This window comes from Manacus candei, unplaced genomic scaffold, assembly GCF_025592945.1.
Source record: "Manacus candei isolate 608988 ecotype Guabito, Panama unplaced genomic scaffold, ASM2559294v1 h1tg000003l, whole genome shotgun sequence".
In the NCBI taxonomy this organism is placed as follows: Eukaryota; Metazoa; Chordata; class Aves; order Passeriformes; family Pipridae; genus Manacus; species Manacus candei.
This window is the reverse complement of record NW_026138051.1, coordinates 225,104-239,872: the sequence shown is the minus strand read 5'-3', so window position 1 is coordinate 239,872 and position 14,769 is coordinate 225,104. Positions and strand designations below refer to the sequence as shown.

At 48.3% G+C, this 14,769-nt stretch overlaps 2 protein-coding genes across 4 annotated transcripts in view; one reads left to right on the top strand and one right to left on the bottom strand.

Moving 5' to 3' along the window:
* Nucleotides 1-4,304, top strand: part of LOC127470145 (rho GTPase-activating protein 20-like) — a 31,651-nt gene extending 27,347 nt beyond the window's left edge. For both annotated transcript variants that reach the window (XM_051785353.1, XM_051785357.1), the window contains exon 15: nt 530-4,304. In XM_051785353.1, the coding sequence (XP_051641313.1) occupies nt 530-2,274 (1,745 nt within the window). In that variant the 3' untranslated portion in view covers nt 2,275-4,304. The remainder of the gene's footprint in view (nt 1-529) is intronic.
* Nucleotides 4,305-7,024: 2,720 nt separating this feature from the next.
* LOC127469404 (adrenodoxin-like) lies at nt 7,025-14,341 on the bottom strand. Of its 2 annotated transcripts, XM_051783629.1 has the most exons (5): nt 14,327-14,341; nt 13,871-14,128; nt 8,658-8,782; nt 8,103-8,232; nt 7,025-7,846 (listed from the first exon to the last, which is right to left on the bottom strand). In XM_051783629.1, exons 2-5 carry the CDS (start codon nt 14,047-14,049, stop codon nt 7,726-7,728), a joined length of 555 nt encoding a protein of 184 aa, XP_051639589.1. In that variant the 5' UTR covers nt 14,050-14,128; nt 14,327-14,341; the 3' UTR covers nt 7,025-7,725. The 2 variants fall into 2 exon arrangements, with proteins under 2 accessions (XP_051639589.1, XP_051639578.1); XM_051783618.1 differs by lacking the exon at nt 14,327-14,341 and having other exon boundaries at nt 7,057-7,846; nt 13,871-14,207.
* Between the last annotated feature and the right edge of the window lie 428 nt (nt 14,342-14,769).

The window sequence follows — 14,769 nt, the reverse complement described above, 5'->3', positions numbered from 1 at the left end:
CCAGAGAAATTTAAAATCTTTTAATAGGTAAAGTCCTCATGCAAAAGAGTTTGCTTTACCTTCTTGTCTCATCTAAGGAAATGCATTGAAAACAAGCTGAGTTTGGTTTTCCCTTTGCCTGGCAAGCATAGGCAGAAGGAGATGGCAAAGCAGAGGGATGAGGAACAGAACCTCAAATGTGTCCCTGGGGATGGCTGCCTCTCTCTGGGGCTGCTGTTCAACCTACTCCAGCCATTGCAGTAATTTAGTGTAGCCTTAGCACTGTCATGTCGCAGCAGTCTTTTTTTTCTTTTCCAGGTTAGGTCTGTAAAGTTAAACCACATGGTTGAATGGAAAGCAATGGAGTTGTCTCTGTTAACTAACCTATGAATACAGGCCCAAGCTTAGGTCATCAAGACAGAATTTTTTATTAGTCCCTGTGAAAATAATGGATCATCTTTGTTTTTCTATGGGTTGGATATAATTTCCCTGCCTCGGTTGTAAGGTACTATATATATGGCAACAAATTAATTTGTGTCCTCTGCCCTAGGCATAGGCTTGGCTCAGCATGGTGATTCCTCTGATGAGTTGGAGTTTTCTGCTTGTGACCCAGAGGGGCCAAAGCACCACCTGGAACCTGAAGCAGATGCCATTTTTGAACCACCCAGCAGCTTGTTACTGAATGAGGATCAGGAAGACTGGGACTTGTTCAGTGAGATCACAGCCTGCTACCAAAGCAAAGCCCGAATGAATGCCAGTACAGACAGTTATGACCTCCTGGAAGAGGATAGTTCTTTCTGCTCCATCGGCTCCACCCACTCGCTCAGCCTGGCCCGGGACCGGTGCTCATCAGAACCCAGTGTCTACCTGAGCTCCCAGCTCCCTGCCCAGGGCCACGAGCCGGTGGCCCGCCAGTCCAGCTGCGATGCCACCATCATGCGCAGCCACACAAATTACATGCACAGGCTCAGGCAGCTGCAAGCGGAGAGCCAGAAGCTGATTGATGAAGGTCTAAGCCCTGGGGTTAATAAGGCCAGGCAGAACTTGCGGCAATCACCTCAGACCAGCTCCAGGGTGAAGCAGCTCAGCCTTCAGAAGTCCAGCCCGTCCAACAGGTCCAGCTTCTCCAGCCTGTCCTCTACCACCACCTCCCCATCTGCTTCCTCACTCAGCTCCTTAGACAGTGCTTTCTCGTACTGCTCAGAGTCATCAGCCATTAGTCCCACAGATGTCTCATCTCAGCCGTTCATGTTTGGCACTTCTGCCAGGCTTCATGCTGTGTCCCCCAAGGTTGCCAAGAGGTCCCCAAAAGAGTGGCACAAATCCCTCATGTCTTCTGTGCTTTTACCTCCATGTGACCTGGACAGTTTCCATGAGTATGAACCCAAGCCTGGAGAGAGCAGTCATTGCTTTGGAGAGAGGAATAGTTTTCTATCTGTCAGCAGAGCTGCTGTGAGAAGCCCACTCACTGACATTGACTGGGAAGAAGAGGAGATACAGCTGAGTTGTGCAGGGTGCCACAGCCTGGGGCTCAGGAACCAGGATTATACCAAAGAAATTGAACAAAAACCTGAATTCCCAGCTGCCAGCCCATCCAGCAAGACATCCCCACAGGTCAGCCACCAGCAGCACAGGGAGAAGACAGTGAAGAACATAGAAACCAAAAGCATTGATGCTTGCCTGCTGAGCCAGGAAAGCCTGAAGCGCACTAAGATAACTTTTTATGTAGACCCAGATAAAGAAAGCTCTTGGGGGTCTCCAGCAGGAGAGGAGAAGGAGGAGAGATCTGTGGCAAACATCAGCAGTTGTGACTTGCCTAGCAGCAGCAATGAGCAGAGCCTGTCCAAGGGTTTGCAGACTGTAAGAGTCCACATCCCCCAGACAGTTTTCTATGGGCAGAACACCCCCCTTGTTCTGCAGTCCATCTCCAGGCGTTACCACCATGAACCAAAGGTCCCACCCCCACATGCCAAGCACAAAGAGAGCCCCCAGAGTGCCTCCACTCCCGAGGAGGTGGAGAGCCAGCCAGTGGAAACGGCGCAGGCGCCAACCCAGAGCGAGGGCTTTGACACCTTCAGCCATACCATCCACATCATCCTCCCTGCCTACATCCGAAAAACCATCAGGGAGTATTTCAAGCACGATGAAACAGAGCCCTGTCCCACGGTGGAAGTGGAAGCAGTGGAGAATGAACTCCTCCAGAGCAGGGTGGAGTGGCTCAGGAGTCAACCGCTGGCAGACGTGGCTGCAGAGGAGCGTGACACGGTGGCCTTTGCCGAAGAAACATTTGTCTAGGGCAATGGATGTGGAGGAACTAAATATTTTTTTGTGTAATGCAACAGAAAATATTCTGTAATGTGTGATCAGGGTGCAAAGAATTTAGCAGGCTGCATGGGACAACAAGTGTAAAGTGACACTAATGTGTATGTAATGTTGGGATTCAATAATCATTTTGGTAGGAAGGGTGGGGACAGGGGGGTTGTCCTTCTGTTTTCTTTATGCCCTTTTTTGATGGAAGAGATTTCACTGGCTGGGTGTGTAGTGGGGTGAATGCCACCACACTCTCCCTGTCCATGAATTAGCTGACCTGTACAGGGCCTGACTCTATTTCTTTTTATAGCAGGAAAGGAGAAACTCTGCTTTATTTTCTCCAGTCAGCTGCCGATGTGTGTGGATGACTGGAGAATTGAGACAGCTCATGCTCTGTCAGAATTAGTTAAAAATCTTTACACTTGCACAAAACTTACCATTATTCACTGTTCATCACCACCATTCATCCAAAGGAAGATCCTTCACCACCATTCCAGAAATCACTGCTGCTTTGCTCTGCTCGTCTGTTGTCCCCCATGGTCTAACTCACAGCCCACATCCATTATTGGTTGAGTCTGGGTTCCAAAAATACCAACTGGAGCCCAGAGTCCAAAGTCCAGCACTCACTGACAGACAGCATATGTCACATTTTAACCTCAAGATTGTTTCTTCCTAAATTAATTGTGCATTAATTCTTTCATACCTTCCCCAAAGCTAGCATTTGACAGAGACACAGTTGCTATGAAGGACTTTAGCACTGTCACTTTGACACGGCTATGAATGTTCTTCAGTGTCCTCTGGGAGTAGCTGGTCCTTTCAGTCCCAGTGAAAGGTGACATTATTTTTCTGTAAATGATGTCCCTTTCCAGAGGCAGTATGGATGGAGCATAATAATCAAATAATAATCAAATTCCTGGTCATGCTAAGAGGGACTTGAGCAGGACTTGGCTTTAGCATGAGATCAAACAGTTGTGGAAGTTGTCAACAATGTTGTCAAGTGGATGCTGAAGCAAAGTCCCATCTAGCCAGAAAGTTGTCAGTCCATACGCTGAGACTGCCCAGGCTTCAACAGCACTGATGCTGGCTCAGAGAAGCACTACAGTTCCCACCCAGAGTACATGGCCCGGTGCACTCCAGCAGAATTAAGTTTGGAGAAGTTCCAGGCAGGGATGCACTAAGCAGGCTGCTGGTGGGGACCACCAAAGAGAGACAGCCAGTGGACTCCTGGAGCATCCCCATGATTCCACTCAAAGCCATGCTCAGAAGCAGCATAGCCATCATGGGGCTTGTTAGAGGATTGTAATGCTGCCAGCTGAGCTCTAAAAAGATGCTGAGAGCACCACATCAGCTTGATAGGGAAAAGTCTCAATGGTTTAAAGGTTTGGGATGGTTCATTTGAAAGTTGCATGAGAGTTTTCTATGGCGGTTTCTCTCAGAGCCACACTTCTTTTACTCAGTGTACAGTGAATGGGTGAAGGACAAGAGAAATGCATGAATACTAATGACTGAAAGGTAGTGCTGGTGGAGTAAGTGCCCCTGCAAGCTGCTGAGTGTCTGTGATTAGCCAGAGCTGGAGCTGCTTGACAACTGCCATGGTTTAGTCCTTGCACAGAGGGGGAAGCCACTGCTGTAAAATGATTTAGGTGTCAGATCCCTCCACTCATCTGCCAGGTGCCTGTGAGGGTCAGTGACAGGAACCTGGCTCAGCACTCCAAATTCACACCATCAAATACTGGGGCAGGGGAGCCAGGGGGAAGCCCAGAGCCCTCTTTCCAAGCTGTATAGGGTTTGTTTTGTTAGATGCTGGGTGTTTAACACTGAGATGTGGCGCACTCTGTCTCTGATCACCTTTGTGGCCCTTGTATAATGAAAGGTGTATATAATCATAACACAACCCCCTCACCACCATCATTTTCCTCATACATGAACAGCAACAAGGCATTCACAGTCTTTTTTCCAGAGCTGCAGTTGTAACTATTTCAATAAAGGACACACAAGTTGTCATTGTGGTGCTCTGGTCGCCTTTTGTTCCCTTGCTCCCTCTCCCCTGTGTCAGGGTGGTGGTGTTTGCAAGCACCCAGCTGTGCTGTGAAAGGCACTCACCTCCCAGCCGAGGTCTGCCAGGCTGGCCACAAGGAACCCTCTGCTACCACAGCAGCTCGAGCATTACTCCTATCTTTTCAAGAAGGTGAAACAGCACTAACTATCATATGAAAAGTCTGCCTGTTCTTGGAAGAGAGATTGTTCTGTATTCTAACTGATTGTAAACTGGCTCAGTGGTTGGGCTCAGGTCAAGCAAAGGGGACCTGGACCAAATGGAAACTAAGAGCTCACAATTTGCAGCACCTAAAGGAATTACAAGCAAGTTAAAAAGAAATTAATTTTTAGAAACACTGAGACAAGTGGGGCTGCCTAATATGGGTGCAGTTGCCTGGTTAGCTGCTCTAACCCAGCCCTCTAATAATCATTTTTCTATATTTAAAACAAAACAATATCCTGTAAAATGTAGCACAAACCACAGTTCTGGGCATGGAAATCTGCAGCACTCCTTTTTCATGACCCAGACAATAATGCAACTCTGAGAGACCAGTCTTGAAAAAGTTCCACAGCACCCAGCTCACTCATAACAAGAAGTACCAAATACACAAACAGTTGGTTGGCTTTCTGCCCCAGAAAAGCCACGTTTTCCCTTAATGTACAGCCCTGACACATAAATAGGTTTCCCTTCTTTCTCTGCCCTTTTTCAGATCAGAGAGATTTAGACCAAGTTGGCCTCACACATACTGAAAATCCTACTCACTGCCTGACTGGAGACAGTCACTCGGGAAGTCATGTCACATGGTTGCCATCCAGGAAGTGAGGAGCCTTCAGGGCCTGCTCCCAATATAGACCAAAGCCATACAAGTCCAACTCATTTGCCTGGAAGAGAAATGACTCATGCAGTTCACCCTCTTCTCATTTCTGCTCAGCATGTATGATTTGTTTTCTTATTCTGCAGGCTGACAGAAATATGACGGAAGTGCCCGGGGCAGCTGTGGTTTATTTTAACCTTCTCAATCCTATTTCTGACATTCCAACTGGCAGGAAAGCCAGTCTCCAAAGATGTATTCTCCCCCAATCCTTTGCAGGTAGCTCCTTTGTGCAGAGGCCTCTCTGCTATCCCAGGGCACCTTTGAGAGACAGACAGCCCTGCCAAAGAGTAGCATGGGATACTTTGACTCCCCACAGTTGAAAGCTAACAGCTTGTTCTAGAAACTGTTTCTTCGAAGGTCACCCACACTCTGAAAACAAACACAAGTCACTCAACCCTTCTGAGCCAGCAGCTGCTCCCTCCCTTGCCATCCTGCCCTGTAGGTGCAGAGAGCTGGCACTTTACAGCAGCAGCCTGGGCTCCAGCTTCAAGCTCACACCGGGCCGGGTGTGGAGGAGTGGGACTGCAAAGTTCCCGATCACCTCGGCTACAAGGGGACACCAGGAGTGGGGAGAGACTTGAAGTGGTACTGAAAGTGGTGGGTTTACTGCTTTCATTTAATTCATTTTTATTCTCTTTGCTTTCTTACAGTAAACCTGAGACAAGTTGGAGGAGCACAGAGGTTTGGGGGAAACAGACACAGGCTAGAGGAGTTTTCTGATGTATGACAAAGCAAAGGGCTACCCTGGGAAAGGATTGGCCTTGCCCTGGCCTATGCCAGGAAATCTGCCCCGCAGGTAGCCTTCTGCTAAGAATAAAATTCTTACATGGATAAAATTTTGTACCGATTTTTGCATGAAGGACCGGAGAGGAAGTCAAAGTCTATTGTGGGGATTTACAGAATATCACTCGTCAGCAGGGACCCCGGGCCACGCCGAGGGGGACAGGGCCGGTGTCGGCAGTCAGAAGGCACAGAGGTGCAGAGACTCTCAGACACGAACCGCGGCTCCAGCTCCCCGAGACAGCTCCGGGCACGGGGCCGAGCGGGAGGGAGGAGAGAGGGGAGAAGAGGGCAGGGAGAAGGGAGGGGAGGGCAGGGAGGAGGAGGGCAGGGAGGGCGGACCCAGCGCAGCCGCCCCGCCAGCGCCCCCGGGCGCCCAGCGCTGCCACCGCAGCCCCGCCCGGGCCCCGCGGTACACCGACATTCCGGAGGATCTCCCAACCGTGGAATCACGGAATATCCTCAGTTGCGAGGGACCCATCAAGATCAGCGAGTCCAACTCCTGGCCCCGCACAGGACACCCCAGAATCCCACCATGTGCCTGAGAGTGTTGCCCAAACACTCCTTGAGCTCTGGCAGCCTTGGGGCCGTGACTACTGCCCTGGGGAACCTGGTCAGTGCCCCACCACCCCTTTCCTAATATCCGACCTAAACCTCCCCTGACACAGCTCCAGCCTTTGCCTCGCGTCCTGTCACTGGTCACAGAGAGCAAAGATCGGTACGTGCCCCACTGCTGCCCTGCAGGAGGATATTGAAGACCCCAGTGAGGTCTGACCTCCAGCTCCTCTTCTCCAGCTGAACAAACCCAGTGCCCTCAGCCACTCCTCATGTGGCCCCTCCAGACCCTTCAGCATCCTCGTGGCCCCTGCCCTGGACACTCTCTAACAGATTAATGTCTTTTTTATATTGTGGTGCCCAAAACTGCACACAGGACTCAAGGTGAGGCCACACCAGTGAGGAGTAGAGCAGCACAATCACCGCCTTTGACTGGCTGGTAATGCTGTGCTCAATGCACCCCACCAAATTCCATTCAACTCATTCTATTCCAGCCAGGCTCATGGTACCAGAAAAGCACATCTCATAGGTCTAAAAGCCTCCTTATTAGAATTTTATTTGACACGTGTGATAGTACAGCAATGGGAAAATTTAACATTTGGAGACAGTGGCTGATCCCGCAATCGAACAATTCAGGGACCTGTAACATCTCAAGTTCATGGAAGTGGTTCCCGCTCTCAGGAACAGTCAACATGCAAGTGTTATCAGTATGCTCTTGCTGACCAAACTCAGGCCACCTACAACATCAAGCCCATCAACACACTGACTTGTGAACAGCTATCTCTTCTTAAGCTTCCCATATTGGGAAAAATCTGCTCCACTTTTAAAGAGCCAAGCCTTGGAAAATTCTGAGCAGTTACTCATAATAGCAGAATTCTTAAATTTCAAAGGACAGGGCAAGTCACATACAGCACAGATGTTTACTGACACCCACTCAGGGAAATATAAAGCCATACACTTCAGTCCAGTTGCATTCAGCCGAGCATTTAAGCACTTAAAACACGTACCAAAGACCTTATTAAGCATTAAAACTTGTTTAAATAATGGATTTGCCAAACAGGCATTTTATACTGAATCAAATCTCTATGGTCTACTGCAAGCCAGCCACAAAAAGCAATATTGTCAACCAAAAGCAAAGTACCCTGCCACACCTAAATGAGGATGTGAGCTGTGCAGGAGTCATTTCCAGTTACTGTTTGCTTTGCTTTCCAACCTCCAGCTGTCTCCTGATGTCTGACACATCCATGGGGACCCGCACCGTCAGACCATCCATTGACTTCTTAACATACACCTGGCAGCCAAGGCGTGATCTGAGAAGAAAACATGAAGTGAGGCTCATCTGTTCCCAAAGAAAAGGGAGAAATTCCCCACCCACACTGGGATATGTCTGGTCCAGGATGGGTTTTCACTAAAGCTCCTGTTAAAGATCTCCTGTGCCTCAAGAGAAAGCAGCTCACGAGGCACAACTGTAATACAGAACAAGCCCTGTCCCCTCGGAAAGAGGTGCCACATGCTGAACCTGCCTCAGAGGCCTGAGGATCTACTGCAATCAGCAGGGAGGCTTACGTCTCAGTGAGTCCGTACGCCAAGTCCAGCATGTCCAGCTCTTCATCTGAGATGGCATCAAGCTTTTGGAAGGTGTCCTTGTCAAAGATGAGGTGACAGGTGGAGCAGGCTAATGTTCCTTCACATGCACCTGGTGGAGAAACAAGGTAATGACAGCAAATCAGGAAAAATAAGAGCATGAGAGAGACCATCTTCAGGAACAGTGTGAGAAAAGGTCCTTTAGCAGATCTGGAACATGTCAAAAGAGATGCCAGAAAACACAACAGATGGATGCAGGTTTCAGCCTGCCTCTTCTCTGGGAGGATCACAATCAGTTTTCAAATTTGTACATCAGCTCTAACCAGTCAAACATGCTGACAGAGGCTGTTAGAATGCCAGTGGTGACTGTGAAGTCACACTGCCATCTCAGCATGGTAAGCCACCTAGCAGGCAGCTTTTGGGGAAGGGAAGCTTGCTTTATGGTCTCAGCAGAACAGTGGCATATGTACAGTTGCACTATTCCCAAGTACCCACTGGTCCTTAGAGTACACACATATATCCTTCTGCAACACCTACCAAATCCATCAATGGCCAAGTTTTGATTGACTACCACTTCCAGCAAACTCTCCCCTTCTTTGGCTGTGGTTGTAAGTCGCTCTCCATCCCGATTTATAAAATGCACCGTCACCTGACCTGCAGAGCTGTAAGACAAGTTTGCAAAAATCAGGAGTCCACCCCTTTCCTGCATGACCACAGTTGAGGTCTTTTGGCTGAGCACTAGACACATGGCACATGAAGGGAAACATGCATACAACACTTTCTCAAAGGATTACACCTTGGACCTCAGAAAACATTCAGTGTTTTCTGAAACAGTTCTCAGTGGCAAGCAAGTCTGAGTTGCCCCAAAATGTTTCCCACTTTATCAAACATCCCTCAGAATAAATGTCTATCTGTGCATGAAAAAGTACAGGTGCTCTGCATCTGCTGCTTCTGCTTGGGCAGCCTGGCAGAGGGAGCATGTTAGGCAGGCAAAGCATTTGCAAGTCCTGGGCCTGGGATGCTAATCCTGGATAGAGTGATGTATTAACAAGCAAAGTGCTCAGGATCAGATACTAATCCTGCAAGAAGGGTTGCTGTCATTTATGGTTTTTTTCCTCCGTTCCATTCCAAAGGAGATTACTTGTGACTGTTCTTCTTCTGCTGCTTTTTCTTCAATGAAGTGCCCACTTCTTTCCTGAACTCTATCTCAGGGAGCCTTCTTGGGACAAGACATGCCCATCCCCAACTTACAGAGCTCCCGGGCTGAGTAACCTCCTCCCAGCTGATGTGATCCTCGCTCGGAAGAAATTGGTGGTTATTTTGACAGCTTGTGAGATCTATAAATAAGAGGAAAACAGCACCCACTTCATCTCCTCCAGACTAGGCTCTCACACAAGTGTGGAGAAGGCTGCCATCCTGATAGTGGTGTCAGGGATTTCCCACCAAGGCAGTACATTCTGAGATTGTGTTATATTTGCCAGGGGAAGCACATGAGCAAACAGTGTTTTTTCTTAGTGTACATACCCAAATGATCACTTAGAAAAAGGGGTTACCCGAAGGTCCCATCTCCTGTACTGACAGAGGGCAGCACCTTGGAGGTAGTTGGGCCTTTTGCCCAGTAACTCTCAGTGTGGCACTGCCTAAGTGCCCATCACCCCAAAGCCCAGGGCATCCTCCAGTGGCAGAAGCTGTGTCCACTCTCTACTCTTCCATGAAGCTGACAACACACACCACTCATCCAAATCCCTGTAGAGATCCACCTCTGTCTCCCACAGCTCTGGTAACTCCAAAGCACTGGCAGTATCAGCACTGCTCTGTGGTTTTGCTGCTGTCATTTCTGGCAAAATGAAGCCTTGAAACTGGAGCAAATTTTGCAGTGAGGACTGGACAATCTCACAGTCCCCTGATTTTTCTCACACAAGATTGAGTGAAGCAACACCCAGCTTCTTCTAATACAAGTGCAGGTATAAAGCCTGGTAACGCTTCTCCTGGAAGCCATGGGGCCAGTGAAACAAACAGCAAACATGGCTCAGAGCTGTGAGAATTTCTTATATTATCTACTGATTTTTCACACTGTGTTTGCAATTCACACCAAGTACAAACTGTCATAGCCGCAGGTCACACGTTACAGCAGAATCATCAGCTGAGCAATTGCTATAGTGCCCACGCTCCTCAGTAGCAGGTGTCCTCTTGGGAAGTCACAAACTGGGAGGAGGAATTGGTTTAATGCGAACTGTACCTGTGATAGCAACACCAGTTGCTGGAAAGACCCTGCCTGCACAACCCCTCTCTGCTCTGTGGCAAGGAAAATAAAGAATGTGGAGATTTCTGCTGATTTGCTTCTAATGTTAAGCACAAATATATAAGGATCAACTTTAAACAATTTCCTTTGCTCTTTCTTAACTCACAGGAGGCAGAGGTGGAGTACAGGGGATGTATCCAGCTGGATAGGAGACAGGAAAGAATTCCTGTAAAAATGTAATGGGAAAGGGGGAAGAAATGTTCTCCTCTTTCAACTTTGCAGGTCTTGTTCATTCCGCTTCATGTAAGTCACAATGACCATCCAGCTCTAATTCTATTTACCTGCTGACAACTCAGTGCAGTTCATCTCTAAGTCAATAAGGATACATTAAAATGTGGACTTCATCAGCAAGACTTCAGGAGCAAAAATTTCCAAAAGTTATCTCTTTGGAAAGTCAATTCCTGTATTCTATCAAAAATTGGAAGTGAAGAAGAGTTGAAACAGTATTTTTTGCTTTCTCTGCTCTTTTGTTTGTAGTTGTGCTTTGATTCAGCTAGCAGGAGCAGGACACAGGAACCACTGTACTTTCATCCCGGGAGGCCAGCTTCCTGTTTTTCTGAGAGCTTCAGCTGCAAAAAATGCCTGAGCTGTTAGTGTAGCCTAACTAACATAACCAGGGTCCTCTGGTTATGCAAACAGCTGTGAAGTTGGCACTGGGCCGTGCTGCAGAGGGAAGAGTTTCCCACCTGCAAAAAGGAAAGATCACGTTGCAGTCACGCACAGCCATGCAAGACCACCCTGCTTCCCAAAGAAAACAGCCAGAAAACATCATTAAGACATTTCAGTCTCCTTCATAAAGACACCTGCAGACATTTCTTTGTAAATAAGCTTGTAAAGAGTAGTTCTCAAATGTCAAAATAAAACAAACTAAAACAACCCTCTTCATATTTTGGTGGATCAGACTGATTTATTCCATTTGTATAACAAATAGACAGGTTTCTGGCCAATGTTTGGTTTAAATTTATGGGTGAAGTAATTTGTTACACAGTAGAAATGGTAAAGTGATAAAACTTCACTTAGTGCTGCAACTGAATGGATTCTTCAATAAGATAATGAAAGCTGACTGCCTGCAGAGAGTGCTGAATCCAAGAATCCCCAAAGCTGCCCACACATTTATTGACAGAAAACTTAATTCCTGTTATCTCTGAGGCACCTAGACCTTCAGCCAATATCAGCCCCACAAGAATCTTTGCACCAGCCTCCCACAAATCTAGTTCCCTGCTGTTCCTCTGAGATACAACCTTGCTTTGACTGTTCCTGCCAGTTACATGAGCCCCAAGACAGCCAAGCTGCAGCCAGCACACAGGGTACAAAGGACAGCCCACTTAGGTCCAAGGAAGTACAGCTGCTATAGCCAGACCCCCGTGTGACTCTGGATAAGCCTGGGTGCAGCAGTTCACTCTTCTCCAGAGCAGGGATGACGTCAAGCACTCCTGACCATGACACACAGAGCACCTGCAAGCAGCTTCTCTCTCTCTCTGCTGGCTGAAAGGAATATTTAAGCTGTTTGTCTGCATTCTCAGTATAGGTGCCTCTGTTGGGGGCATAAACCCAGCCCAATGACCCCCTGTTTTCACTGTTCAGTTTAGTCACCTCCCACACACTCACTGGTCTCATTGTCTTCATATCCCTCGAATCAGTCCCAGGCTCGAGTCTCCTCTGGAGGACCTCTGCTTCTGGGTGCCCAAGACTGGAAACAAGGTCTCCAGCTTTTATTTTTTATTTACTTTTGAATTTGTGGTTTTGAAACTATGAAAAAATTCCTTTCACATTTTGTTAAGTAATTTTGAACGAGGATTAAAGAAAATATAATCAAAACTGATTAGACTAAGTTTTGCTTCATTTACGCTGAACTATTTTAGAATGGCATCACAGGACACATGGTCAGAGCTTTGCAAAGATCTTACCAGGATGTGACAAACTCAGCAATGCAAGTTCAATGCATGACAACTGATTATTCCCTTTTAAAAAATAAAATCTCAAACTTTCTGTGACAAAGGAAACTAGTAAAGGGGTTTCAAGGAAGTGGTTCTTCTCCCTATCAATGTTTTCCCTAGAAGATACTTTCCAAGACCATACAAAGCAGTAAGATGCCTACAAGTACTGCCAGAGATAACTTCATAAGGCACAAACCAAATAGAAAGAAATTCCTTTAATAATGAGTCTTCACAAATCCCACCAGGCAGGGTTATCAGTGTGACTTTTCTCTCTGGTCAGATAGCAAAATTGTTTATTGTATTTTCTGCATGTTGGTTGGATCTTTTTCTCAATGCCTAGCAGACTACAGCCTGACCCAGATGATACAGGTCTAGGAGATCTATAAATCACCTTTATTTTGCAATCTCCTTCTGAACTATCTGTAAAGAACAGAGAGAGGGAAGGCTGGCAGGGAGCCTGCCATAGTTCCTGCTGTGGAAATACAGAAGAGTGTTAAGTGCCTGCAGCCCCTCCTCAGCCTTCAGCACAGGGGGACAGTTGGCTCCTGCACCTTGAAGATTTCCATCTTGAGGAATGTCCAGCCTCCTTGGACTCCTCTGCTCCTCAGGGCTGCCTCCCAAGGGGCTGTGTCAGCCAGGCCTCTCAGCTGAACCGACTGCCCTTTCAGGTGACCAGTCAGGAGCCCTCCACCCTGGCAGGGACCAAATGCATTTAAAGACAATTCTGAACATGTGCTTCTGAAGGGTTTTTGCCAGAGAGCTCAACTCAAGCTCAGCATTCATGACAGACCGTGTATCCCATTCCAAGCGAGCAGTCTAGCAAAGCCCAGCACAAGTCCCTGGTCCCAGGAGCGAGGCAGGAAACTGGAGCCATGGGCTAGCAGAGGCCCTTGCACCCAGAGTTGTCCCTAGCAGCCAAGCACCTGAGCCAGATTCTCCATCTCCCAGCACAGGCACCACAAGGCACGACAGCTCAGTCACAGCCCACAGAGCTGCAGACATCCTCCCCCTCCTGCTCTGCCCCTACAGCAGAGGGGACCAGAAACCCAACAGAACTCACAATTCCCAGAGCAACCCTGTGGTCATCCCAGCTTCCCCACAGCAGGAACACAACAGCCTGATGGCCTGGCTGCCCAACACACCTTGCCCCCTGTCTCCCTTCTCAGAGGCTGGTGTCTGGGCCAGAGGGGCCAAAGGACTCTTATGCCACATTGTCACTTCCATGAGCTGGATCCAGGCCACTAGTTGTGGCCCCCACAGCTCCGGGGGCAGGGGGCAACACTCCTCAGACAGGTCCCCACAGCTCCAGGGGCAGGGAGTAACACCTCTTGGACTGGGTCCTAGCACCACCTTCCTCCCATCAGCATCTGCTCACCTCAGGTGGTGGCCTCGTCCATCACCTCCCACAGGCCATGGCTATGCTGGCCTCTCTCCTCTCCCTTTTGCAGGGCAAGGCAGGGGTGCACGTCTGTCCCTTCGGACGCAGCAAGGCACGTCAGCATTTGACTCACCTCGATTCCCCAGGGGCATCCTGGAGCCTGTGCGTGGAGCTGAAGCCTCTTTCTGACCACCACTTTGAGGGGTTGTGATGCTGCTCAGTCACCCCACCGAGGCAAATGAAGCGAATTTTGCTCGCGTTCAGTCCACTTCGCAAGGGTCGCACGAGCCCCAGGATGCCTTGAGCTATCATGCTGCTTTGGGTCCCTCCCTGTGTCTCCTGGGCCGTCGTTTGTTGCAAGGACAGTCAGATTAAAAGCTTATAAGTACAGCTGAGAGGGGAGAAAAAAGGAAAAAAAAAAGGAAAAAAGTAGGACAGCCTCCCTGGGGGTGGAGGGAGGGAAGAAGGAGGGGAAGCAGGAAAGAAGGATGGACCAAAGGATCTTGCTGCAGTCCAGCCCATCAGGGCATGGGTGAAGCACAGTAATATGAACATCACCTCTGCATACCAGTTCCTGAGCAATGCTCACCTTGTTCTGCATTAGACTTCCGTTTTAGGAACCAGAACTAAATCCCAGTTCAGGAGCAATATTCATTGTTATGTCTAATCATACAAGGGGTTACAAGCTGAGGGCTGGAAGAGGGCATCAGGAGCGCTGATGGTTGCTGCCTGGAGGAGAGGGGCATGTCAGTTCCTACAGCAATAGGGTGAAAGTAAGACTCATGAATTCTGCTCTTGACATGATGGCATCCAGCCACATCATTGCCTTCCCCAGTACTGTAGGCTTCTACCTCTGAAATGAATATTCACTTACTTTGCATGATGGTGGCGAGAAGCAGCCACACTTAGCTCATTTGCCAAACTGTCCGCTGAAAAGTACCAAAAAGGCACAAATAAGTAGCATTCATTTCACTCTGCTAGTAAGCCTTCTGTAGAAGAAAACTAATTTATTCCCAGAAACACCATCACTGG

What these genes read in the sequence shown, in the direction of transcription:
- LOC127469404 (XM_051783629.1), bottom strand. Translation starts at nt 14,049, where the DNA reads ATGATAGCTCAAGGCATCCTGGGGCTCGTGCGACCCTTGCGAAGTGGA. An exon ending in GATGCCCCTGGGGAATCGAG is followed by an intron (nt 8,783 to 13,870) that starts GTGAGTCAAATG and finishes CTTGTCTTACAG; the next exon opens with CTCTGCAGGTCAGGTGACGG. An exon ending in CTTGGCCATTGATGGATTTG is followed by an intron (nt 8,233 to 8,657) that starts GTAGGTGTTGCA and finishes TTTCTCCACCAG; the next exon opens with GTGCATGTGAAGGAACATTA.